This window comes from Guillardia theta (genome assembly GCF_000315625.1).
Source record: "Guillardia theta CCMP2712 unplaced genomic scaffold GUITHscaffold_2, whole genome shotgun sequence".
Taxonomy (NCBI): Eukaryota; class Cryptophyceae; order Pyrenomonadales; family Geminigeraceae; genus Guillardia; species Guillardia theta.
This window is the reverse complement of record NW_005434672.1, coordinates 725,590-751,022: the sequence shown is the minus strand read 5'-3', so window position 1 is coordinate 751,022 and position 25,433 is coordinate 725,590. Positions and strand designations below refer to the sequence as shown.

Below are 25,433 nucleotides of genomic sequence, written 5' to 3'. Positions count from 1 at the left end.
GAACGAGGGGAGACGAAAAACGGAGAGGACGAGAGGAAAGACGAGGCGAGTGGGGAGGGGTGGGGAGCGGAGCAGAGCAGCAGGAGGCTGTCTTGTTTGATCTACATCAGTGTGTCAACACGTCGACAGCTCCCCTGCCCATCCTCTCCCCTCCTCAGGGCATGACAGTTCAAAAACAGCATGCTGCAAAGGCTACACGCTTTTTCAAAAAACGGGAAAGCAGCGTTGGAACGAATTAATCTGATTCAAATCATCAGCCGGCCCCCCCGGATCCCGCGGACCCGGGCCGTGGACCCGGTGGCACTGGCACTGACAATGGCAGGCTGGTGAGTGGGGGCCGCCGGGTCTCGCGGGGAAGGTGGGGGGTAGGGGTCTATAACGTAACAAAGACAGTGCTGTAAAACGATTTTTAAAAGTGTTTGTATGAAGTTTGTGAGGTACTTCTTCATAAGTACTTTTATAAGGTGTTGAATCCAGGCTGGGGTCCTCCTAGTAAGCTCTAGTACCAATATCTATCTTTTAAAAATGTTTTGTTTGAATGAGCGGGTACAGATACAAAGTAAAAATATTAAAAGATATTTCCAACTCTAAACAAAAATATTCTAAAATTAAAACGTTTTTGCTTCGCCATGGCGGGTGTTGGGAGCTAAAGGGGAGGAGTGGAGCAGAGGAGGAGGTCGGAGTCAGTGGAGAAGAACCGTGAAGCAGGAGGAGACATGAGCATCACCGCTGAAAGACTCTCAAAGGTGGGCAAGACTGAAAGACAGAGAGACAGCAGGTCGACGACCTTTGAAGAGTTCGAAGGGAAGGTTTAAAGTACGAGGGTTGCAAGAGAAGAGGGGGGGAGAGAAAGACTTTTTTCACATCACAGTTTCCTTCTGTATTGCGGGAAAAGGCTCACTGAGATCCTTCAGTCTCTCCATGTTGTTGCTGGAACAGCTATCAAACAGAGACCTCCGCCGCTATTACACGAATGAGTGATGGCACTGCGGTTGATAGGCAGCTGCGAGTAAATCAGCTTACAATCAGGATGAGCTCTGCTGATTCCAACAGAAACAAGCGTCATCCCAGCAGAATTCAAATTCCAAATCGCTTCATGAGTCATCTGCTCGCGCTCCCCGCATGGACCTGTATCTTCTTGTCTATTATCTTATGTTTTGGGTGCAGCAAGACGGCTCAGGGCATCCAGATGGCGTCTTCGATGTCTTCTTCTTCACTGCGCATGTACAGGCCAAAGGCCCTGTCCATGTCTAAGGGGTTGCACAGAGAGAAGGCGATGCGAAGCATGTCCGAGAACTTCTCCCCTTGCACGTCTACAGACAAGGAGGAGGAGGAGGAGGAGGAGAGGTTCTCGAATGAGATCTTGGGGATCATTCACGACGTCATACCCAACTCCCCATCAGCCAACGCTGGGCTGGTCTCGGGAGAGAAGCTCATCTCCATAGGGCGAGTGGACTTCAGCGTCATCGAGAAGCAGGGCAACACAGCACTGGTGGAGGAGATCAACCAGCACGAGAATAAGCCGCTCGTCATGGTTGTCTTGGGCTCCAACGGGTACCTGCGCTACGTCAAGGTGGTTCCCTCCCGCTGGGAAGGAGAAGGTTTGCTAGGCTGCACTCTCGTCATGACGCTGGAGCGGCGCAGCCGCTCGCTCACGCCGGGCCGGGGTAGCGAGAAAGCGCAGGCAGAGGAGCTGGAGGAGGGAGAGGTGAAGGTGAAGAGAGAAAAGTCTTACCCCTCGAACATGGTATCAGAAGGCGATCAACCATGTCCGACAGAAGCAGCAAGGACAGAGGCTGCTAGGACGGAACCTGCGAGGACGGAACCTGCGAGGACGGAACCTGCGAGGACGGAAGCAGCGCGGCGGCTCTCAGTCCCCGTCCTCTCCCAGGCGATTCAGATCTTGAAGGTCGTTGCGATCCCCGTCGGGTTCGTCGGCCGCGCTGCCTGCAAGGTCTCGCTACTGCCCGTGAGGCTGCAGTACGCGGTGATCGATCCTTTCCTCGCCCTCCAGGTGAGTCAGTCATGAGACGTTGCGTCTCCTGCTGATGACTCGGCAGATGGAGGTCATGTACACCTCGCTCGACGTGACGTCCAGCGTTCTGGGTTTCGCTCTTCTCTTCTCCTTCACTGCCGCGCGTCTCTTTCTCGTCTCCTCTGATCATGCGCTCACCTGGACCATGTCGTCTGCACTGAAGCTCAATCCCTTCCTTCTCCTGAGGTGACCCGAGGCTCCTGCTCCCTCTGCTTTTCAATTCCCTCCCTCTGACATGTTTGCCCGTCGTCCCAGGTCATTGCTCGTCACTTTTGCCCGGAACCTTGCGCTGCCTCTCCTTCACGGCTTCAGGAACTTACGATCGCTGCTTGCCTGGACCTCCACCATCTTCTTTCCGAAGCCTTTCCTGTTCCAATCGTGGTGAACTCTCGGCCTCTCAGCCGCCGTTGACCCTACCGCAGGTTCTACAAGCTGCTGTCCACCATCGCCTCCAAGACGATCGGCAAGGGGAGCGTGACGTCAGCAGCTCTCGTCTCTCAACGTACTTCCCTCAACTCCGTGCTTGCTTTATTGACTTTGCCCGCAGTCGCACGAGTGGGTAGGAGGACGATGCGTTGGCCGTTCGAGCTGGCGGTGGAACTAGTGAAGGACGGGAAGAGGAGGCTGGAGGAGAAGATGATGAAGCATGAGTTCCTTCAAGTGGACTTGTACGCCGTCACTCACAACTTCGAGGTCGACGAGTCTCAATGGGAGCTCTTCGTCTGCGAGTTCTACGGTAATGACAAGAACCGAAAGCGAAGAGAGAGGAAGATGAAGCTCGCGCGGAGAAACAACACCATCGCCATGGCGACGAGGGGAGAGGGAGTCCTTGCACTCCGAGGATCGACCTTGTGGACATCATCATTCAAGCAGAAGTCTGGTATCTTCTCCTCCTTTTAACTGCTGCTTCATCTCTTCCTCCTTTGCCCCTCCTCTCCTCGCGTTCGGCGTTGACCCTCACCCTCTCCTAGATGTGGGACAAGTGTGGTACAAGTACTTCCTGCAGCGAAAAGGCTGGAGGAGGAAGACGCGGGTGTGGGAGAGCGGCTGTTTCCGCCGGTTCGACACTTCGCTGGGGTACAACAAGATGATCATCGAGGACGTGTTCAAACTCTCGCTGCATCCTCTGAGCGAGCGGATCCCCCGGCAGTACCTTGACGAGGACGTGGAAGTTGACAGGCAGGTCAAAGTTCCCTTCTGGTCCGACGAGGGCGATGTGAACCTCCTCCTCGTCCTCGACACGGGAGTCAAGAAAACTTCTCCAGTCCGTCGCTTCTGCGGCAACCTCCTGCAGGTTCCCATGGGATGCCTCAGCTCCGTCAGCGAGCAGATCGCGGCAGCTCGGAGGAACTTGCTGGACTTTGTCACGAGGCAGGAGCTGGAAATCAACTGGATGACGACCCCGGACATGCCCCCGCACTGCCATCCCAAGGAGGTAAGCCCGCCTCCCTCTGGAGCTCTTGAGTGAGAGCAAGTCTAGGTGGTGCTGGTGGACTCCTACAACCAGTGGAGCAAGAAGACTGTGATGAACCGCCTCGCCTACGGCATCAACGAGTTCAGGACCACCCTCAAGCTCCCGGCTGGACAGCATCAGGTGCGCGTGCTGCTCGCCTGCCTCCGGGTGGGGAGAAGGGAGCATGACTTGTACGGCTGCAGCTCGCTTTCTATGTCGACGGCGAGCGGTTGTGCTCCCCGAACTATCCGCTGATAGAGGTGGAGGGCAGCGAGGACTACAACAACATTATCTCCATCAGGTGAGGTGAAGTACCTCGACTCTCTTGTCACGCCTTGAGCCTCAGGCACTCTCCAACTATCCTCAGAAAGCTCTCGCTGCTCTTGCTGGGAATTTTTAACCCGAGGAACCTTCTGTCGTTTCAGTTCCTCGTGGTTAACGCGGTGATGAAGCTCGACTTGTTGACTGTCGACGACATCATGCTGTTGTCAAAGAACCCAACCCTGTCTTACAACGCGGCCAGGTACCACAGGAGGAGGAGCGAGAGCAGCGATAACGATCATGCAGGGAGCACCTTGTGCGGAATTTCCTTCGGCAGTCCAAGGAGTACATCATGTACGTCATAGAGATGCCAATGAAGGCGGCGAGGAGCATCCGGCGCATCCTCAGCCTCTTAGACTCAGGTGCGCGAGCTGTTGGCTGAGGGAGGACGAGTAAGCTGACGAGCCAGCAGGTGAGGAACAAATTTGTTGCGACCAAGACACGTTGCAGCGATTGAATAAGCTGGAGGAGGTCGACGCGTTGCACAGCCAGCTGCAGGAGAGGAGGACGATGGCGATGCTGGCTACGAGAGCTGTGCAACTGGAGACTGTCTGTCTAGCCATGAGCGTTTGAAGCTTCATAAAGTCCGTGACTAAATCCGAATGTTTCTGCCCGAGCGCGACATGCCCGGGAAAGAGAAGCGAGCGCCAGAAGTCAAGACCTCGCGAACCAACGAGACGTCGAAGAACTGCCCAGTAGTCTAACAGAGTGTGAGGAGACTCGAGCATCGAAAAGAAGCTCCAGGGAGGGGGGGTACTGGGGAATGTGGTCGAGCAGTTGTAAGGCATGGCGACCAAGACCAGGACCAGGAGGAGAGAAGGGAGTGCAAGAGGGGCAAGGGGGAAGGAGGGACGAGTCACCTCGTCTAGTAGGCTGAGATTCAATGTCGTTCCCTCGACCCCCAACATTTTTCTGACGGCCTGAGAGACGCAACCAGTCAACCTCAACTCGCGAGCAAGGAGAATGACGTGCCTCGTCTTCTGTCAGGTCTGCGACGGGCGTCCCATCGATGACATTCTGCGCCCTCCACGTCATGCACAACATAAGAGCGGGGGACGCGAGTACCACGAGCATGCCTGTCTTGATCACCCCGCACCTCCTTGCCGGCCCTGTACCATGAAGTCAATCAGGCGACAAACAAGAGACTCGGTCACCATCTGCTGCAATCGCAACCACTCGCATTCCGCCATGGCTAGGGAACAAGTTAATCTTCGAATGACACAACGAGACATCCAAGTTTGCATACTCGTTGTTGCGTTTCTGAAGGATCAAGCCGACGGAACCTCTGTTGGGTTGCAGAGTGTTGAAATCCATCTTGCTGGTGGAGACGCTAGGAGGAGTGAACTTGGTCTCTCCTGCTCTCCCTCCACACCCGCATGACATTAAGTCGTTCCACCACGACCAGAAGTCAAGCGGTTCCTTGCTATCTTTGATCGCTTCCATCGCCTCAACTGCGTCACACCTTCTTGTGCTCTCGCTTTGTGACAACGCCGAGACTTTGACTTTGATGACCTATGATCCGAAACCTTGTAAAGTGGGCACCAGTGATTTACTTGCTCCTACAAACAATAAGTCATCCTTGTGAAATATTTACTCTGTTAGAATTGCGTGAAGCTTTTTCATTTCTTGTCCATTTGTTTTTATCATTGTTTCTCTCTCCTTCTTCTCTCTTGATTCGCTACAACAAAACCAACAGCGATATCCAACGTGCTTTTATTTTGGTGAGGTATTGTCACCTACAACCCAGAGGTCTAAACGCTGGCACTTGGTTGTTTGCTGCAACCTTCCTTCCTTCTTCTTCTCATCACTGCGTGTGCTACTCCTTCTCTCCTGCTACCATGGCATCAAACACCGCTACCTCCTCCTGCCCCCCGGCATCCCCCGCGGCTCCGACATGACGACAAGGTTCAGCACCAAATCACCACCCCTCAAGCTTCCTTTAGGAATGGGGGTGGTTGAAACTCAGACCGGTAGTGACATGATTGTGGAGTATCTAGAAACAAGTAGGGGTGGTATATCTGCTTCGCGAGGGGGTATGCCGGCTACCACTTGGGGTGCTTATGGTCATATCAGTGACGGGTAGTGACTCGACCACACCGGTGATAAAGACTGATCGAGAAGGGGTACTCCCACTTCAAATTCAATGTCAGCGGCGGGGGTACTACGGTATTCGCAACAGGTCAGGTAGGCTTTAGCCTCAGTCATGGGGGTGGTAGCCGGAATGGGGGGTGGGGGTAGTGGGGTCACGGGTGCTGCGGCATTACAAGTAGTGCGGCCAGAACTGCGAATGTCGGGTCGCCAAAAACATCCGAGTTGTACCCCCAGGATTCCGCAGGAGTATCAGGGGGTAAAGGGGGTAGGGTGGCTCAGCCTCAGCGGCCCAAAATGGCCTGAGCTCAAGTCGAATCCTGAACGGCCTAACCTCAGGGGGGTGGGGGTCCGGTCCGAGAATTCTCCGGGAGTCGGTGGTACCTGACCGAGGAGTGGGGGTGGGGCGGGGGGGTGGGTATGGTATCAGTGCCTTGAAGGGTACCGTGCTACGGAGCCATCGTCACAGTGCGGCATGCCATGATGAATGCCGCCAGGATCGGATCAAGTTGGAGGGCGGGGGGTGGGGTGGGGTGGGGTGGGGTGGGTTCCAAAGCCTGAGCTCGTGGGGTAGTAGCATGCAGATATCATGATGAGTCCCGGAACTTCGGAAGTCTCAAGGGAACCTGAGGGGATGAGGGCCACATCCGGCCCTGGGCTTTCACTGACTGAAGTTATCTGGCCCCCGCCGGCGGCGGACCGGCGTCGGGCCCGGTTGGGACGGTGGGCACGGGGCCCCCGGGACTGAGGCTTTATGAGTCAGAACTGCCATGGGGGTAGCGGCGGCGATGGCGATGGCTATGGCTCAGTCGCTGTCAGGAGCATCGAAGAACTCAGCCTTCATTTCCATGTCCTTCATGCTCAAGTCACCCTCCTGCCTCAGCTCCATTCGCCGGAGCGGCGTTCCTCCCAGGTTTGACTTGGCCTGTACATGTTGGGCGCCACTGACGCATGCGCTGCAGGACTATCGGCAGCACTCGGAGCTCCTCGACTTTCCGAGCACTGAGAGGGGGCATAGTTGGCACGGCTATGTCCACGTCTGCTGCCCCGTCAGAGGCGCACCTGCCATGGTCGCAGCTGCCTTACATGGGAGCGTTGGTCGATTTCCGTGAAGGCTCCTTGCGAGACTTGTGCCTGTCCCAGGAGCAGTTTGCCCTTCGACTGAGGTCAACCGTGAGCCATCTCAAGTCAGAGCAGATGAAGTCATGCTGGCTCCAGTTGCCCATCGCCCTGTCGAGCTTTGCTGCTGTCGCAAACACGAACGAGGGCTTCACCTTCCACCATGCCAAGGACGACTATGTGGTGCTGAAGCTGTGGCTGAGAGAGGGGGAGGAGGACAAGGTGCCAGACTTTGCCACCCATCAGGTGGGCTGTGCAGGTTTTGTTCTCAATGATAAGGGGGAGCTGCTGGTCGTGAAAGAGTACACGGGGAACAGAACTCGGACCAGCTCGCCGGTCTGGAAGCTTCCGGGAGGCATGCTAGACCTCGGAGAGTCCTTCGAAGAAGGAGCATGCAGGGAAGTGTTCGAGGAGACAGGGATAGCTTGCGACTTTGCCTCCGTCCTCTGCTTCTGGAACCGACATGGTCTCACATGGGGCAAGTCCGACCTCTACGTCGTGTGCAGGCTGGTGCCGAAGACGCTGGAGATCTCAGCGGACGAGGAGGAGATCAGTGATTGCCGCTGGATGCCCCTCAGTGAGTTCGTCGCTACTCAGCAGCATCCGCTCATCCTCCGCATCTGCGACGTTCTCTACGGCCTCCGCAAGGAGAGCCCCATGCCCGTCCAACACGTCGAGCCAGCAGTGGAGATGGTGAAGTACGAGGTGAAGTTTCCTGGGCGAGACGGTTATGCGACCTACTTCGGGGTGACGAGGGAGGGGGATCGAGCGCGGTGAGAGAGAGGGGAGGGGGATGAGATAGGGAGAGGGAGGGAGGGAGAGAGAGAGAGAGGGAGAGAGGGAGGAGCGAATGAGGGCGATGGTGTGCATGTTTGTTTCATAATTGTTTGTAACTACCTAGTTGAGTCTCATGCTACAAAACTTCCCGTTGTCAGAGGTGTGAGGCGGGTGGTGATGAGATCAGTGAGACCTTCTATCTTGCGATGAATGTCGTCAAGCGAACTCCTGTAATGCTCGTCGTTCTTGGACATCTGATCCTGCAGAGCAGCGAGTTCCTCTCGCACCGAGAGGTTCACATAGGAAGACGATCGCAAGAATTGTGGTTCGGCGCTGTCTGCGAGATTCTCTGACGATCTCTGTTTCTGATGAGATCAGATGTCAACAAGCACCTTGATGGGGGAGACGACAGGAGAGAGATGAAGCGGTAGGAGGGAGTGTGAGGACGTGAGGGGAGGAAGAAAGTAAGGCAGGCAGGCAGGCAGGCAGGCAGGCAGGCAGGCAGGCAGGCAGGGGGGGCGAACCTCTTTTGTGTCGACGAGGAAGTTGTTGAAGGAGGACTCGGCCATGACCATGAGGATCTTGACGGTGGTCAGGAGGATCTCAGTCTCCTTCTCGCTATCGAACATCATCGCTGTGCTCGCAATCTTCTTCAGCCAGTGCGACTTGAGCTCCTTCCAGAGCTGCTGGCGGAACTGCTCGGGCGACAGCTCGGCCAGACCCCCGGAGAAGGTGATGAAGTCGTCCTCAGAGAGGCGGTTGCTGTGCGGGAAGAGGCGGTGAAGCCCCTCAGAGAGCTCCTCGAACGTCAGCGTCCCTCCTCGGTCCTTGTCGAAGACGCGGAAGAGCATGTCTATCCTCTCCTCCAGGTCTCCCTGCGTTGAGAACTGGATGCTCAAGGTGTCGAGCAGACTGTCGAGTGGGTTCTGCAGCTTCAGCATCTCCGACTGGTCGTGCTCCTCGAAGATCTTCGCCTTCTCGTTCCTCGCGGCTGTGAAGAAGTTCTCGAGCAGGACGGCAACGAGCACCTGCAGCAAGACGATGACGACGATGAGCACGTAGCTGTAGATGAATGCTACTGTCCCGACATCGACCGTCCCGTCCGCGCGGAAGGCAGGGAGAGTGTCGTCAGGCCACTTGCCGTAGGCGACCACCCCGAAGAGCGTGTAGAACCCGCGGAAGAAATTTCCTGTCACACATCAGGTGCTGCTCCTGCCCCTCCTCCCCCTTCTCACGACCCTCCTCTTCCCTCTTGACAATCTCCTCCTCCCTCACCGAAGTCTCGTGGCGACTCGGAGCGGAAGAACTCAACTCCGAGGCTGCAGTAGACTGACAAGAGTCACAACTCTGGTGGCCCATGGGCAAGCGCAAAGAAAAGGGAGGGAGAGAAGGCAGGGGAGGGAAGCGCACGGAGTAGAGGGAGGGGGGAGGAGGAGGGAGTGGAGGGTCACCAGCCACAACAACAAGGCAGATCGCCAGAGTCTGGAGGACAGGGAGGATGCTGGCGAAGATGGCGTTGATGATGGTCCTTAGTCGCTTCAGTTTGCCGAACATGCGAATGATCCTGAAAGTCCTGAAAGTTCTGAGCGACCTGACGGCTGGAATTGCAGAGAGGGCAAGCTGGAGGATGGAGATGACGATGATAATGAAGTCAAAGATGTTCCATCCGTCAAGCACAAAGTCCCAGAAGAAGTTCGAGCAGATGTTGAGGATCAGCTCGACGGTGAAGATCACTGGAAGGAGCTCAGTAGCGCCTGGAGCAGCTCTCGTCACCTGTGAAGAAGATATCGAGGTTGTCGAACAAAGCAGCAGCGCTTGAGTTTGACTCCGGGTTGGTCTGCTTCTCGATGATGTTGACGAGGAAGTTGAGGATGAGGAGGATTGCGATGAAACTCTGACAGAGCACAGACGAGTACGTCCTCTTCATCCTCTTCTGCAGCAGAGTCCATTGGTTCAGCCGTTGTGCGGCTTTCCTCTCCCTCTTCGCCGTCTCTGTTAGGGTCTCGACCTTGCTCCTCTCCTCCTCCGCGTTGACGCACTTGAAGATGAAAGTGCGCCCAGAGTTGTATCCTCCTGGCTCCGTGGAGAACTGAAAGCGAAGCTCGCGGTGAGCCTGCATGCTGTCCATCTTTTCGCCTGCAAGCGTCACGGTGAGTCCCCGCCCTCGCGCCTCTTCAGCCCCTCCCACTCGCGTCACCTTCCACTAAAAAGCTCCGGGCGAAGGCGACGTTAGCGAAGTGAAGGCTGGTGGTGTGGTGTTGCGGTTTCACCCCTACGTCTCCCAGCAGGCTGACGTCCCTCATCTCCTTCCATGGTATTCGATCTGATATGCTCTGCTTCTCTTTTGACCTGTAGACTCCATGCTGCTCCAGCGCCTCGGACCAGTCCAGCGCCTCCTCAAAGCTGTTGAACTCTATCCGAAGCGTGTCCCCAGCACAACTGAGGAGGAGGCCTTTACCTCCATCCTCACGCTCCATCTTCACCTTCACCTTGTCTGCATCATAACTTCTCGTTGCTGCATTCACATCGACATCGTCGATATGCTCCGTTGGCAGGAAGTACAGCCATCCTTTCGACAAACGTAGATTCTCTTGTGTCGTTTCAGAGAGTAGATTGATGTTTGTCATCAAGCATGGTCCAGCCTTCTCTGGGGGAGGTTTTGTGTTGATCAAAACATACAGCCACTCCGTGTTTGCAATCAGAGTCCTGCTCTGCCATGTTCCGTTATGATGCAGTTTGTGCACTTGGAGCTCGAACAGCCTCGATGATTGTGGGATCAGAGTGTCAAGATCGCTTTCAGAGTCAGCAAAGGTCTGCAGAGGTGAAGTTACGGAGAGAGAAGAGGTGCGATTGTGGGTGGGGGTTGGCTGGCTGGGAGGTTTCAGAAGGGAAGAGGCGGCGACTGTAGAGCTTGCAGCAATCATGGCACTCCTACAACTGCCGCAATCTTAATAGCATGCCATCGTCAGTCAGGGGCAGCTGCAGAACAGCAAGCGAAGAGTGTTGCCGATAAAACTTGTTGCGGAAGTTCTAACTCTAAGAAGTTCCTAGCTTATCCCTGGGAGATTTAATGTTTGTGTTTGCTTTTTCCTAGCATCAATATCCAGGTCGCAATCTACCTCGTCGTCGTTCGTTCTCTACAATGATCTTGTTTTCTCATCATCTTCTGCTTCTGTGCAGTTACTGCCAATCTTGCCTTACCACCTGCACTCCACAAGGCACCCTACCCTCCCACTTTGGTCCCCAGTGTCCCCTTCCTACCCGTCCCCTCTCGTAGAATCCTTCCCTGGCACCTCCTCTAGTTTGAAGCTCTCCTTTCCCTATCTCTCACCGCTCTCCCCTCCCTCCCTCTCCTCGTCCTGCCATTTGACTCTTATCTTGCCGCACTGTCAAAAATTCTATCTCGCCCCCATGGACCACCCCCATGGCCTCACATCCCTCACCAGTACCGGTGGTACTGTAACCACCAAAGTTCCCGCCACCCCCCACCCCCACCCGACCCCAGCCTTTCAAGTGAACTTCTCAGTACCACTAATCGACTACCCACCCCTCCCCGAGCCACGAATCGGCGGGGGATCCATCATATCAGAGCCCTCATGACCGGATCGTGTAAATTTCCTGGTACCGGTACCTCACAGATAAAAGGATGGCTATTTATGAGGGTAGGGTCTTATCCGAGTGACAACAGGTGGTGTGAACATTTACTCAAAGTTAAGTTAAAAATGAGGCTGAAATAACTTTACTCAAAGTTCAAGGTAGTAAGTTAAAAATGCCAGTCGGAGTAGTCGGAAATAACTCGGACTCAGTGAATCGGAGCCGCACACACTGGTACATGAGAGCCTGATAGACCGTATCATCGGCTAGGCCCCGGAGCCTCCGAAGTAGTATGAGTGGCACGCGGCCGATCGGGCCCGCCGGCGGCCGGGCCGGGCGACCGGCGCCGGCCCGGCCTCTCACTGACGGTGGCAGGCCAGTGGCAGTGTGCCCGGGGCCCGGCCGGCGGCGCGGCCCGGGCGGCCGGTGCCAACCGGAAGTTGAACTTAACTCAAGTTGGGAACTTGAAGACTCAGCCCGTCGGAGCGCCAGCCCGGCCGCTTGGCGGCCCGGGCCCCGGCGCCGGCGGCGACGCGCATCGAACTTTGGAAACCGTCATGTAACGATCAGGCGTAGGACGACTGGAGGGTGGGTGGGATAGTATGGTGGGGTGGTAAATTTTATGGTACCCCTCCTTTCTCCTGCTGTTGTTGGGACGAGCACCTAAGTACATTTTCGCCCACCACCTCCAACACTCCAACAAATTTTGGCAGGGGGTGGGTGATACTCCCCTCCCATTTACGCCCTTTGCCAGGGATTGGGGGACCTTGACCCCTGGTACACTTCTACCACCCCCTTTTCCACCCCTACCCCCTCGATAAGAAAGGCCATGCTTGTTCCTCTACCCCCAACCTTATCCAACTCTACTACCCTACCTGTCTGAATCCATTGCCCCACCCCCTATGACATCGAAGATTGTGTGAAGGGACCCCGAGGATGAGCTACCCCACCCCCATATCTCCATTGTATCACCCCACCCTGCTCGTCGGGAACCATTCCCCCATATTAGTTGCAATGTTGTGCCAGCAGGCTGATGGTCGAGGGGAGGAGGGAGGAGGGGAGGCACTGACCACTAGGCAGAGATCATCTGCGACAGATGGTAATGGTGCGCTAGAAACTCAATTCCTTGTAGCCCCATCGCGTAATCATTGACCCTTTGGTAGGCTTACTTGCATCAGAAAGGTCGCAACAGGAGTTTCACTTATTCAAACTAGTTTGATGGTTGATTAGTCGACAGACATGCTCTCAGGTGTTGACTATGATTAGCGCAATCACCAATTATAGAAGAACCACGTAGATAATGGCTTTCGCAAATTGGTGATGCTTGAGGCCCTGCAGTAGCAGCGAACTCAATCCCAGATCATCTGCACGACATGAACATCTTCATCTTAGGAGCCAGCGTGCTTAGAGCACAATAAGCTGATGCCTGTGCAGGCTATGTCTTCTTTTGTGCTGAATGAATCGAATGAGATCCCCAATGACATGTTTACTAGGAAATTCTTTGCTGCATGCGTCGATGACAGAGCAAGACTTAGCACAACCTGGTGACGGTGCAGAAGACATCAGCGAGTGTGTGCGACAGGTTGTTGTGTCCATTCTGTGTGTTTCGTTCTCTTCTGAGCTCAATAACAGTTGGCTACGGGTGATGATGCAACTGCAGCTCGAGCAGCAAGATACCTCTTTCAAAAAGCACATGCTGCGGATAAGCATAACAGGGAAAACAAAGAGAAGATGGATCGTCAAGGAGCAGTCAATGCACTCTGTAGTATCTTAAGGTTAAATTTATCACTGGTTCATCTTTGTGCTGCCCTTGATCGCCTCAACAGGTCTGGATCAGTAGAAGCAAGGTACCAAGCTTGCAGCGCTCTCAGTGAGCTTGCGTACCAAAATGAAAAGATCTGTATGGCGATCATCAACGCGCCGGGTTGCCTGGAATGTCTAAGACTGCTGCTTCAAGAACATGATGGAAACAATCAAGAGGATGCTGCTCTGGTCATCAACAATTGCGCTGCTTTCAGTCAACACACACCCATACATATCGTACAATTTCCAGGTATTTTCTCTCTTTCTTCCTTGTTGCCCCGGTTCTTTTATTTGCTGGCTTGGAATTCTGCGATAATACGAACATTTTATTTCTGACATGAATATCAGGCATGCTTGATGCCATCAGATCTGTAGCGAATGGAAGGCACGTGGGAGCGCGAAATGCGGCAATCTCGGCGTTGAATTGCATGTCAAGATCGATCGAAGCAGCTCAAGCTCTTATTCATGCTAGGATAGTTGAGGAGGTGCTCACTCCAATATTATCGGAGAAGGGAAGAGGAGAGAAATATGAGGCCCGGGTTGCTCGCGCCGTCTTGGCGATTGCGAACATCATGGGAGCGAAGGGAGGGTATGAGATTTGTGCCCCAGTATTAGCCAAGTATCCGAATCACCTGGAAATGGCTGTGAACATTCTGGGGTATCTCACTTCCTACGTGGATTCCTGTCGCTAACCTCTTGTTCGACAGGCACTCGTTGAACGGGTTGAAATGGGGTGGTATTCTTTTTGCTTTGTACAGTGTAATTATTCCAATGAGTCATCTGTCTGCCATCAAGGAAAATCAAGTGCGATCTGCGTTGTTGCTTGTTCTGACCTATTCTGACTTCCAGCCTCTTAGGCAAGGCTGGTAGAGTTGGGAATGATCGAAAAATTAGCCAGAGTGCTTCGAGAGTGGCAGCCAGGGTAAGCAGTGGCATGAGCCGAGGCCTCGACATGTCTCACATGCTGGCAGGCACCTCTCTGACAGCGTCATGGAACGAGTGCTTCTCATCATCCTCAGCATCAACGATCAGCCCGAGTTCCAGCATCGGATTCGTTTGAGCGGGTTGATAGCGGGGTTGCAACAGATTCAGCTCGGCCTGCGGAACGAGCCTCCACAGTGTCGGGCGCTGGCCGAGCAGCTGCTGTCGAGCCTGCTGGAGTGCCATGTCGCCGTGTGCATGGGTCAGCATGCTCGTCTTGGCGCTGACTCTCCGCTCATGCTCCTCGACGACTTTGTATCCTCCCTGATCTTGGACATGGCCTTCCCAATGAATTGACTTGACCCCCACCCCCACCCCCTCCTCTCTCCTCACTGCACCCACCCTACACTCCTCTTTGTCATCTACCCCCAAGCATACCTGATGACCCCTGAAATTACAGTCGATAGTACCCCTTCATTTTTACCCTTACCCTAACTTTATCCCAGTACTCACACTCTGCCCCTGATAAGGCTCTAGTTGCAACCATATAAACCCCTCAGGGAGACAGGGAGACAGGGAGGAGGCTACTGGTGAAGACAAGACAAGGAGGTAGAGAGAAGTGAAGAGAAGAAGGTAGAGAGAAGAAACAAGAAGAACAGGAGGGACGTGAGATTCTCCTTGGCATTGTTCTGTTTGAACTTTCCCTCTCCTTACTCACCTTCATAGTCGTCCTCGGTTCAGATTGGGTCTCAGGTAGCACGACCGATAGCGGGATGTGTGATATTGTATAGTGAGCCAACCCTGCTGCTACCATGCTACCCACCTGGACTTCAGCACTTGCTGGAGCTTTAATCTGCTCCCTTGAAATCATCCAAGGAGCAACCTCCACACCAGCAGCCTTCGCTCATGTCCAAACGCATGCACGTGTACATGGCTCGGGTTCACTCAAGCTGAATGGTGTCCGGCGTTCAACTTCATGCCGACTGCGAGCTCCTTTGTCGGTATGGCAGTGCTTGTGCTTGGTCTGCTCTAACAGTGAACATCAGGTCACCTCACATCTTTCTTCGCCCCCGACCTCTTGCTTCGATCCTGACATCCTCCGTCAGCAAACCCCGACCACCACGGTCCCTTCTGGGATGCCCCAACCCCAGCTGCAGGTCCAGATCGACAATCTCAAGCTAGAGGCAATCCCCTGGCTCGCCACCATGACGCTCGCGCTCAGCTGGATGCCAGCAACGCACTCGCTGCTGCCAACCTACGCGCATGTCCTGGCGGAGCTTGTCTTCGCCTCTTACCTGACTGTCCAGGCTCGACTGCTGGATTCTCCGAAGGCTCCCGAGCCCTTGTCGCGCGATGTGAGAGAGCTGTGGGAGCTGTGCTTGATGACTGGAGCTGAGGGACCCCGCGAGTTTCTCTCCGGCTGGTTCTACGGTGCTGATTTCGAGCGCATTCGCCGGGAGGACATGCACGACTTTCTCGCCTGGGCAACTTTCAGCAGCACGCCAGACCGCCTGGAGAAGGAGAGCAAGCGGCTGCTGGAGGACGTTTTACAGCTGATCGAAGAGCGGACTGGTTCTTCCTTTCGTCCTCGCTCAGCCGGCGAATCTCCTCTTCCTTGCATGCGATTCAACATCGAGCCGCTGCAGTTCACGCACAAACCTCTCCTCTACTATGCTGTCTGTCAGTCTCTGCTCGGTTCCCTCGGCAGTTCTCAGCTCGGCATGCTGGGCTTTGAGAAATTCGGCTCCGATGCCTTCGACTATTGGATGCGCGTTCCCAAGTCCCTGGAGGGGAGGAAGCGAACACCCATCGTCTTCTTTCACGGCGTTGGCGTCGGGTTGGTGACCTACGTCAGCGTGCTCCGCGAGCTCGTCGCTCTTGACTGCCCCATCCTGTGCGTTGAGATCCCGTTTGTGTCCAGCAACTTAGAGGCCAACGTGCCGAGCATCAGTGAGCAGGTCGCGAGCATGGAGAGCATCTTCGCTCGCTGGGATATCAGCAAGGCTTTCTTCGTCGGGCACTCGTACGGTACGGTGATGACATCATGGATGATCCATCACCTTCCTTCCCGGGTCGCTGGCGTCGCCCTCATTGACCCTGTTGTGATGATGCTCAACCTTCGGGACATTCTCTTCAACTTCCTCTACCGCCATGAGCGCGAGGGCAGCATCTCCGACCTGATCGGCTCCGAGCTCTTCCTCAACCATGCGCTTCGTCGCAACTTCTGGTGGTACCGCAACATCCTCTGGGCCCAGGACCTCGAAAAGCACAAGATCCCTTCCATCATCTGCCTGTCTGAAAGAGATCAGATCGTCCCCTCTAGTGCAGTCCTGCACCACATCGCCGAACATGCTGCTGGTCTCTCCGAAGCTTCTTGTGTCGAGGCGTATGTGATGGGGGATGCGAAGCACGGTCAGCTCCTGTTTGATGAAGAGGTGAACACCATCTCCACTTCTTCGTTTGTCGATTGATGCGCTCCTGCAGATCAGGAACGAGCTGGTCTCGAAGATCAGCGGCATGTGGAGGAGGTGAAAATAAGAATGAGCCGTCTTTCTCCTCACGCACATTCACAGGGTCAATGAGGCGACACCAGAGGAGAGCGCCGTCATGCGAACCCCTCCTCCACCTGCAGCTCCTCGTAGCCTGACGCAGCTCGCAGTTCAGGTATCTATTAGTATTCAATAATTCTTCTTCGCTTCCTACGTTATTTTGAAACTTTTCACTCATCTAAATCATTTGCAGGTGCGATGGCGTCTAAGAAGGGTCGCTCGCCCGGTCCTTCAGTTGTTGCAGCCGACAAGCGCCGCTTAGTGATTGAAGGTTCGCGTCTTCATCTACCAGGTCTCGGCTCCTTTCGCTCTCTTCTTTCTCCCCTCTGGCGTCATGTCGACTGTTTTTCCGCTCTTCCTGATCTTGGCGATGTATCTCTGCTCGAGTCCCTTCACCAGCTGCGGAGCTGTCGCGGTCATGAGGATGTTGAGGGCCCATTTCGGCATCCCGCCGAGCTTGTTGATCTCAAGCGTGGTAATGAGCGACTTGTCCGGGAGCTCGGGGTGCGGCATGATGGTGTTGGTTTTGAGGGAGAGGACCTTGTTCTTGTCGTCGAAGGCGTTCTTCTTCTCGTCCCATGGCACCATGGCGGTAGACACGCTTCCTTGTCGCGGAAAGTCCCAACGCCTGACGTACTTGACGAGGAGGGAGCGGGGAATGCCGACCATGTGCATGAGGGTACCGAAGTCAAGCTTGGACCTGATGACCACGTCGTCGTCGTCGACTACGTCTCCTCCCATCGGCAGCTCGTAACCGCGGTAGTTGGTGTCCCATTCTCTCCTGCGATCTCCGAAGAAGAGGAACATGTCGAGGCACTCCTTGTAGGTCAGGTCGAGGGTCATCACCCCCCGCAAGAAGATCTCGTTCTTATGCCGCTTGAGCTTCTCGTCCACGGGCTGCGATCGGCAAAGTCAGGAAGATGGCGAATAAGTGGAGAGGTGAGGGGACAAGGGGAGCAGGAGAAGGAGAAGGAGAAGGACAAGGAGAAGGAGAAGGAGATGGAGATGGATACCTTCTTGTCAATTCGCATCCACTTGTTTTGGTAGACGGTCACCCAGCCGTCCTCATTTGCACCAGTGTCAGCCAGCAGTCCACACATCTCGATGAGACCGTCGACTTCAAAGACTGAGCCTCCTCCTGAGAGCGAGGAAAGAGATTGATCAGTGCCGCTCTCGCCCTCTTCCTCTTTCTGCCTCTTGGCATATAGCATCATCTCCCTGAAGTCTTTGAAGTCTCCAATCTCCAGCAAGAGCTTCACAGTTCGAGCAGTTTCCTCTCTGTGCGCCTCCGAGCTCTCAAGGTATGCAGGAAGCGCCTCCATGAGCCCTTCCATGCCCGTGCCTGGAGGCAAACTTTGCTCTATTAGCTTCTCGATGCCTTCCTCGTACTCCTTGTGGATGTCAGTATAGATGAGCTTGTTCTCATCCTCGAAGGAGAAATGCTCAAGATTCCGATCCACAAATTGCTTGCGCCAGGTTTCGAACTCAGGTCCCTGGATCATCTTTTCAATGCTGAGCAACGCACGGAAGATTTCATCGGACTGCATGGCAACCACGAGACGAGGCGGAGAAGGTCAGGCGATTCAATGTATGCAAGAACGAGCAGGAGAAATAGATATAACCAAGAGATGACGAGCAGGGTGACAGAAGGAAGAAGGATGACGAGCAAGGTCGTAGGGAGGAGACGGAGGGAGGAGACGGAGGGAGGAGACGGAGGGAGGAGACGGAGGGAGGAGACGGAGGGAGGAGACGGAGGGAGGAGACGGAGGGAGGAGACGGGTACAGCGCTACGAATGTGGGGAAGGGGAATAGAGACAAAAATTGTTTCTAATGATCACCCCTACCCCCATATATTAGAACAAGTACCCCCATTTGTTACGACCCTAACTCAGCCAGGTACCCGTCGTGTCAACCTTCATTCAAAGGGAAACCACCGGGTCCTTCTGGCAGGCCCTGCTCATCGGGCCCGGTTGGAGCACTCGGGACTCGGAGACTGAAACTTCCTCGGGACTGGTCAGAGTGGAGACGAGGGCGATTCCATGGTTGTTACAAGCGCTTTTGTTATGGCGGCGAATATCGTGATGAGTTCCTCCCCTTCCCCCTCCTCCTCCGTCTCCTCATCTCTCTTCGCTACTAAGGGCACACCGGTGCCAAGAATTGGGTTGGGACTTGCCGCTCTCGGGAGGCCTGGCTACATCAACCTGGGGTAGGCAGAACCAGAGGCTTTGCGTGCATGACTGTATTATGCAGGAGGAGCGAGGAACTGAGCACATCCAGTGAGCGCAGCGTGGAGCTCATGAAGGAACAAACTTTCCAGGTGTTGGATGCGGCATGGGCATGTGGAGTGAGATACTTCGATGCGGCTCGATCATACGGTAGAGCAGAAGAATTCTTGTCGTCTTGGTTGGAAAGCCGAAAGGTTGAGAGTCAAGACGTCTGCATAGGAAGCAAATGGGGTTATCGATATACAGCAGGTGCCATGAACAGCATACAATCTGTGCCCTAATGTGCCCCTCGCAGAATGGAGGATCGACACTGGAGGAGCTCCGCACGAAGTGAAGGATCATTCAACGTCGCACTTCTTGAAGCAGCAGCAGGAGACTCTCCACCTCCTCAAGGATCATCTTCGCTTGTATCAGATCCACTCTGCCACTCTCGAGAGCGGAGTGCTGGAAAACGAGGAGCTCTTGAACGAGATGAGGAGGTTCAAGGCCGAAAATGGAGTGGGGCTGGGGCTGAGTCTCTCGGGGACACAACAAGCGCAAGTGCTGGAGGCAGCGCTCAAGATTCCGATGGAAGAAGGAGGAGACCTTAGCCAAGGGCGCTTGTTTGACTCCGTCCAGGTCCATCCCTTGACGAGCTCCTGGATCGCTCACTGTTCGCAGGCCACATGGAACCTAGCTGAGCAGTCAGCTGGTGAAGCGCTGCACCAAGCACGAGTAGCGGACCTCCAAGTGATAGTCAAGGAGGCCATGGGCAACGGACGGCTACTGAAGGTAAGCTTTGAGAGCTTTGGTCTTCTCTGATCCTTCATCAACCACCGCTAGGGCTCAGCGTCGCCATCACTCAGGAAGCTCGCGGATCACATGGGGTGCTCACCAGATGCTCTTGCCCTGGCATGTGAGCAGCTGGCTGTTGCCTTGACAGTTTTGACGCTCTACAGGCGTCCTTCTCCAGCCCTTCCAACCCCTCGTGCTCTCTGGTGCTGCCACACCTGACCAGGTATGGATTCAGGTCAGACACATTCGGCTCAGCTGTTTCTCAGATGAGGTCAAACTTCGAAGCGGTCAGCCTGTCTGCAAGTATTCAGGCAGACCCAAGCAAGATGTCTCTTGTCCAATCTCTGATGAACGAGGTTCAACCCCTTTGCACTCATGCTCCCAGGCTACTAGTTTGACGGCTCGTCCGAATGCTTGCAGGTGCGAATGTCACCCGACGAGTACTGGAATGAGAGGTCCCAGTTGAAATGGAACTGATGCCGGCATTGTCATTCTTTGTTGGCGTCAAAACTATTGTGCTCCTGGGTGCTTCATCCTGTACGTGTCTAGAACAAACGGAAAGTGGAAGGTGTCGGGAGTGTTTACTTGGGTGAGGCAAGAACATCCTCACGCAGAACCTCAACAACAGACTTGAAAGCGAACCACTCAGGAATGTCCTCCCCGCTGTCAATCACATCATCAGTTCAACAATCGGATCAGAAGCCACGCGGTCACCTGCGAAGCATCTTCCTGAACTTGGTACCTGAGAGCTTCAGAGTTTCCAGTCCCTCCTCCTTGGCTTGTTCAGCGGTCACATAGCCCTGTCAACATAGGTCATCACAAACACTCGCAACTGTCACCGTACCTTCTCCTGCGTATAGACAAGGTTGAGCGAAGGGACAGGGGTAACTCCGAGCTCAGGACCATGCTTCTTGGCGAAGTCCTGTTCGAACCAAGGTCACTCTCTCCACTCTCTCACTTTTCCTCCCGCCCTGCTTACCTGAGCATCGTAAGGACCGTAGAAGTCATCGCCAGTGATCGAGCTCTTGGAACCGGCCATGTCGCGGCCGATGATGAAGTGAGTGCAACCGAAGTTCTTGCGGATCATCATGTGCTGGATGGCCTCACGAGGTCCAGCCATGTGCATAGAGTAGGGAAGGTAGTCCCATCTGATCCTGGGGTTCTTGGTCTCCTCCGCCAGGCGCACGTATGTCTTGTAGCGAACGGTTCCCGGGATGTCGTCAGCCTGGGTGGGGCCACAGGTTGGATGCACGAGGACAACACCTTCAGGACCGACTTCAGGAGCATCGAGAGCGCGAGTGAAGAGCTCGTAATGAGCACGATGAACGGGATTTCTGCACTGGAATGCAACAACATCCTTGTCATCAGGAAGGTCGGTCCTAACCTCAGCAGGAGTCCTGCAAGGGAACTCACGGACTGGGAGGTTGAGGCCCTGAAGACTTCCACCACAATAGAAAGCTCCACGCTCAGTGGAAACCATCAAGACACCGGGATGCTCCAACGTTGTGACTCCATAGCACTGCTTGCACTCGTGAACCTTGTCTGGCTTAAAACGATCCTCAATGGTGAAAACAGCGATGTCACGGTCTCCCTGCTTCAGCAACACTTTCTTTCCTGGAACAAAATCATCGCGGTTGGTGTCGAATACGATGGGGAGGCCGAAGAGAAGACCACTAGGCAGCCTCATGTCATCAACAACCTTCTTGTAGGTCTCCTCGTTCATGAACCCGTTCAATGGAGAAAGTCCACCATTGATGATCAGCTCTACGTCGCAAAGCTGACGATCAGTAAGCTGGTGCTCAAAGTGGCATGACGAGGCGATCTTCTTCTTCTCCGCCTCGTCCTTCACCATCAGATCCACAAGCTTTCCTCCGTGCGGGGTTTGCTTCGCAGCCATCATCGTCAACGCTGACCGCCTCACAACAGTCCTGCCGGTGTCAGCCTTAGGGCGAAGATTCGTCCTGGCAGCAGCAAGCACTCGGAAAGAGGACAGGGATGCGGGACCCGAGGGAGCAAAAGCGCTGGCTCCTGCCATCGCGCAGGCGATGAGCGCGACGCGAGAGAGCAGCATTGCGGCAGAGGTGAACGGCCTCCTCGAGGCTTAAGAGTGCGGTCGGGTGGTAGGGGTGCTTGTGATCCAGCAAGGGTAGTATTGATAGGGGTACATAGAGATATTCGAGGTTCAAGCTTGGGGATTTAGAGGGGTGGGGTAGTTTGAAACGGGGGTATGTCTTAACAAAGGTAGGGTACTGACGATTACCCCTGGACCAACCGAGACCCCTTGAGACACCTATACCACCACCCCTACCTCATCCACCACCCAACAGGGCAGGCGACCGTACTACCGTACCTTACCCCGTCGGACGGTCACGTCGCACGTGTGACGTAGACTCTGAGGGTAACCCCCACCCCCTATGCGCCTGATCATGACCCCCACGTTTTCCTACCAGTCACTGATCCGCACCTTCCCGAAGGCTCCAGCTTACCCCTACCCCTACCACTCTCCACAGCTTACCCCTACCCCTACAAAGCAGGCCGACTGCCTAGCTTTGAGTAAACCTAGCTTTTTGTGACTACGGTGAAGTTGGAAGGCCCGGGCCGGCGATGGGCCGCTCCGAGGCTCCGAGCCGCCACCGGGGCCCATCCGATTGTTTACAGTACTCAAAGTCATTCAAAGTCAACTGGCCCTATGCAGGACGATGCGTTGCCAAGTTCATTGCGGCAGGCTTTCTCAGACGGTGGTGGCTGGCCGGGCGGATAGACACTGAGTCACATCGGACTCCGGATGATCGCCGGACGCGCCGCACTGTTCCGCACAGCGAGAAGCTGTACTGACGGTGACTGAGTCAACTTTCTGGTATCTGGCGGACATCATTGCTCAGCGCTCGATGCTTCTTGAGGATGCGGCGTTTGGTCGGCACTTCGACGGTGCCTGATGACGGCCGCGTGCGGCTGCTGAGGTCTTGGCCCTCGCAAACGCGCCGCCACCTATCAGCGCCTCACTATGCAGCTGACTGTGGAGGCGCTCTTGTCTGATGCCCGCCGCTCGGAGGCGCATGACGCCCTTGCCAAGTTGCGGGCGCAAGCCAGAGGACACTGCCCCGGAGTCCTCGGACTTTGTCGAGTCGCCCGGCGAGGAGGAGTCTTCCGACCGCGGCCGGAGGTCTCAGGGACTCCGATGGGGGCCCAACTCTTCGAGTGGCGCCGACGACCGGCGCGGAGCTGCCGCGACTCGCTGAGGCGTCTCCGTCCCTCACTGTGACGTCGGGTGCCTCCGGAGAGCTCGACACCACTGGGCGGGGCCCCGCGGGGCCGGGGGTGTGCCCCCCCAAGTTGCTGCTGGTCCGAGCTCGCCTGCTTCCAAGTTCACTGGTCACCGGTTCCTGCCCGGCATCGGTTCCTCCCCGGCATCGGTCGGGTCACGCCCGGCCGGTCCTTGGCCCATTGCCGCGGCGTCGCCCGGCCGTCCGACCGTACGGTCACGGGCCGCGGTCACCGGGTGTTCACGGTTGGTTTCGGCCCTTCTGCCAGGCTGACCGTCGGAGGCTAGCGAGGAGGACTACCGGGCCTCGCCGAGTCGAGCGGCACCGTGTTCCTGTGCCACGGTCCAGCCTCCCTCCGTCCGCTGCTGGACTTGTACCGTAGTCCAAAGGGTCACGCAGATTTCACATTGACCTTAGCGTAGTCCAAAGGGTCACGCAGATTTCACATTGACCTTAGCCCAGTGTAACAAGAAAGTTTTTGCTCAAGACCGAGTTTAATGCACACAAAACCAGAATTGAGGAGCACATGAGAGATAGACTGTATGCTAGGATGTGAAACCCAAGCATCCAGACATGAGAGGACCTTAGCAAGACGGAAAGCCCACTCTTCGTCCCACGTACTACATGCCGCCTTGCCACGTAAGTCGTCTTGGTGTACAGGAGAGTCTTTCAAGTTGTCACTCGGCGCTATCTGACTGGCACGGCTGGCATACGTTCCACCACCCAGGCCCGGCGGACTCAGTGACCCCCGGGCAGCGCCGGCTCCTTGTCGGCGGCTGCCCACAAGGAGCCGGCGCTGCCGCCCTTTCTCCGTCCGCGGCCGCCAGCTTCAAGTTTGCGGCGGCAGCGGACGTCTCGACTGACAGTGGTCAGTCGGCTGCCTCCGGGTATCGCGTCTAAGGGATGTTATTCCTCCTGCATGCTCCTGCTGCTTGTTGCTTGCTTGCTTGACCCTTCGGCTGCTTGTCTGCGCGGCTTCGCGCTTGGGCTGGCGATGCCGCGTCTGGTTGCCAGCAGTGCTGGTTGTTTTCGGGCCTGTGTTTTGTAAATCCGTGTACTGACTGTTCTTTTCGGGCTTGTGTTTTGTGTGTGTTTGTGCAGCTTCTCGCTGTGCGCTGTGTGCCAGGAGGTTTAGCTTGTTCCTGCTTTGTTTTGCTTGAGGCACTTTTTACCTTCTGCCAGCAAATCCATCTCGCTTGATTGCTTGACCCTTCGGCTGCTTGTCTGCGCGGCTTCGCGCTTGCCGGGGCTGGCGGTGCCGGGTCTGCTGACCGTTCGGTTGCCAGCAGTGCTGGTTCTTTTCGGGCTTGTGTTTTGTGTGTGTTTGTGCAGCTTCTCGCTGGTCGCTGTGTGCAAGCAGGTTTAGCTTGTTCCTGCTTTGGAGAAGATTCGCAAACATCGCGCTGCATATGCCATGACTACGACGGACGGTACCCGCAAACATCGCGCTGCATATGCCATGACTACTCCTCCTCGAGCGTTCATCCCTCTTGCCATCTCGACGGACGGTACCCTGCATCCTGACACCCTCCGCTTCATCTGGTATCTCGCGGACATCATTGCTCAGCGCTCGATGCCTCTTGAGGATGCGGCGTTTGGTCGGCACTTCGTGCCTGATGACAGCCCTGCTGCTGAGGTCTTGGCTCGCAAACGCGCCGCCACCTATCAGCGCCTCACCATGCAGCTTACGCTGGAGGCGCTCTTGTCTGGTGCGAGGCGCATGACGCCCTTGCGGGCGCAAGCACTTCTCGAGCCAGAGGACAGCTCCTCCTCGGACTTTGTCGAGTCGCCCGAGGAGTCTTCGCCGGAGGTCTCCGACTCCGATGGGGAAAACCCTTCCAGTGGCCCCGACGATCGGCGCGGAGCTGGCGAGGCGTCTCCGTCCCTCACTGTGACGTCGGGTGCCTCCGGAGAGCTCGACACCACTGGGGTGCTTGCTGCTGGTCCGAGCTCGCCTGCTTCCTCCCCGGCATCGGTCGGGTCACGCCGGTCCTTGGGCATTGCCGCGGCGTCGCCGCCGTCACGGGCGGCTACCGCTGACTTGGCTACCGCTGACTCGGAGGCTAGCGAGGGGGGTAGGATTTACTGGCAGAAGGTAAAAAGTGCCTCAAGCAAAACAGGAGGAGGACTACCTCGAGCGGTACCGTGTTCCGAAGTTCCTGTGTCCAGCCTCCCTCCGTCCGCTGCCCCAGCCGCGGACCCCCGGGCAGCGCCGGCTCCTTGTCGGCGGCTGCCCTTTCTCCGCCCGCTTTGTGCCGGCAGCGGACGTCTCGACTGACAGTGGTCAGTCGGCTGCCTCCGGGTATCGCGTCTAGTAAGGGATTTTATTCCTCCTGCATGCTCCTGCTGCTTGTTGCTTGATTGCTTGACCCTTCGGCTGCTTCTTGTCTGCGCGGCTTCGCGCTTGGGCTGGCGATGCCGGGTCTGGGTGCCAGCGAGTAGTATAGGATTTACTGGCAGAAGGTAAAAAGGAGGGGTGGGTAGGATTTACTGGCAGAAGGTAAAAAGTGC

The 25,433-nt window shown here is 55.7% G+C and overlaps 10 protein-coding genes across 10 annotated transcripts; 6 read left to right on the top strand and 4 right to left on the bottom strand.

Moving 5' to 3' along the window:
• The first annotated feature begins 2,626 nt into the window (after positions 1–2,626).
• On the top strand, positions 2,627–4,410 carry GUITHDRAFT_149903 (hypothetical protein). The gene is made up of 7 exons (XM_005841845.1): positions 2,627–2,915; positions 3,007–3,470; positions 3,516–3,629; positions 3,692–3,789; positions 3,835–4,011; positions 4,056–4,171; positions 4,222–4,410. The coding sequence occupies exons 1-7, from the start codon at positions 2,672–2,674 to the stop codon at positions 4,380–4,382; spliced, it is 1,374 nt and encodes a 457-aa protein (XP_005841902.1). The 5' UTR covers positions 2,627–2,671; the 3' UTR covers positions 4,383–4,410.
• On the bottom strand, positions 4,402–5,252 carry GUITHDRAFT_99572 (hypothetical protein; the record flags this gene model as incomplete). The annotated part of the gene is made up of 4 exons (XM_005841844.1): positions 4,402–4,509; positions 4,752–4,826; positions 4,875–4,918; positions 4,964–5,252. The coding sequence occupies 4 exons, from the start codon at positions 5,250–5,252 to the stop codon at positions 4,402–4,404; spliced, it is 516 nt and encodes a 171-aa protein (XP_005841901.1).
• Positions 5,253–7,040: 1,788 nt separating this feature from the next.
• Positions 7,041–7,601, top strand: GUITHDRAFT_42753 (hypothetical protein; the record flags this gene model as incomplete). Its single annotated transcript, XM_005841843.1, has 1 exon — positions 7,041–7,601. A coding segment is annotated over one exon (561 nt), but the record flags the coding sequence as incomplete, so codon positions are not given.
• A 323-nt stretch (positions 7,602–7,924) lies between these two features.
• Positions 7,925–10,717, bottom strand: GUITHDRAFT_99570 (hypothetical protein; the record flags this gene model as incomplete). Its single annotated transcript, XM_005841842.1, has 6 exons — positions 7,925–8,158; positions 8,318–8,982; positions 9,069–9,122; positions 9,245–9,526; positions 9,567–9,929; positions 9,991–10,717. The coding sequence occupies 6 exons, from the start codon at positions 10,715–10,717 to the stop codon at positions 7,925–7,927; spliced, it is 2,325 nt and encodes a 774-aa protein (XP_005841899.1).
• A 2,092-nt stretch (positions 10,718–12,809) lies between these two features.
• GUITHDRAFT_99569 (hypothetical protein) lies at positions 12,810–14,468 on the top strand (the record flags this gene model as incomplete). The annotated part of the gene is made up of 6 exons (XM_005841841.1): positions 12,810–12,931; positions 13,214–13,311; positions 13,539–13,848; positions 13,898–13,994; positions 14,048–14,112; positions 14,162–14,468. 6 exons carry the CDS (start codon positions 12,810–12,812, stop codon positions 14,466–14,468), a joined length of 999 nt encoding a protein of 332 aa, XP_005841898.1.
• Positions 14,469–15,065: 597 nt separating this feature from the next.
• On the top strand, positions 15,066–16,922 carry GUITHDRAFT_99568 (hypothetical protein; the record flags this gene model as incomplete). Its single annotated transcript, XM_005841840.1, has 5 exons — positions 15,066–15,112; positions 15,148–16,546; positions 16,596–16,639; positions 16,685–16,775; positions 16,854–16,922. 5 exons carry the CDS (start codon positions 15,066–15,068, stop codon positions 16,920–16,922), a joined length of 1,650 nt encoding a protein of 549 aa, XP_005841897.1.
• Positions 16,923–16,945: 23 nt separating this feature from the next.
• GUITHDRAFT_131896 (hypothetical protein) lies at positions 16,946–18,207 on the bottom strand (the record flags this gene model as incomplete). The annotated part of the gene is made up of 2 exons (XM_005841839.1): positions 16,946–17,557; positions 17,674–18,207. 2 exons carry the CDS (start codon positions 18,205–18,207, stop codon positions 16,946–16,948), a joined length of 1,146 nt encoding a protein of 381 aa, XP_005841896.1.
• A 534-nt stretch (positions 18,208–18,741) lies between these two features.
• Positions 18,742–20,228, top strand: GUITHDRAFT_83863 (hypothetical protein; the record flags this gene model as incomplete). The annotated part of the gene is made up of 8 exons (XM_005841838.1): positions 18,742–18,866; positions 18,911–19,134; positions 19,181–19,503; positions 19,546–19,656; positions 19,708–19,780; positions 19,824–19,882; positions 19,926–20,015; positions 20,080–20,228. 8 exons carry the CDS (start codon positions 18,742–18,744, stop codon positions 20,134–20,136), a joined length of 1,062 nt encoding a protein of 353 aa, XP_005841895.1. The 3' UTR covers positions 20,137–20,228.
• On the bottom strand, positions 20,223–21,559 carry GUITHDRAFT_159102 (hypothetical protein; the record flags this gene model as incomplete). Its single annotated transcript, XM_005841837.1, has 4 exons — positions 20,223–20,322; positions 20,374–20,459; positions 20,504–20,581; positions 20,639–21,559. The coding sequence occupies 4 exons, from the start codon at positions 21,557–21,559 to the stop codon at positions 20,241–20,243; spliced, it is 1,167 nt and encodes a 388-aa protein (XP_005841894.1). The 3' UTR covers positions 20,223–20,240.
• A 2,777-nt stretch (positions 21,560–24,336) lies between these two features.
• On the top strand, positions 24,337–25,237 carry GUITHDRAFT_99564 (hypothetical protein; the record flags this gene model as incomplete). Its single annotated transcript, XM_005841836.1, has 2 exons — positions 24,337–24,997; positions 25,185–25,237. The coding sequence occupies 2 exons, from the start codon at positions 24,337–24,339 to the stop codon at positions 25,235–25,237; spliced, it is 714 nt and encodes a 237-aa protein (XP_005841893.1).
• Between the last annotated feature and the right edge of the window lie 196 nt (positions 25,238–25,433).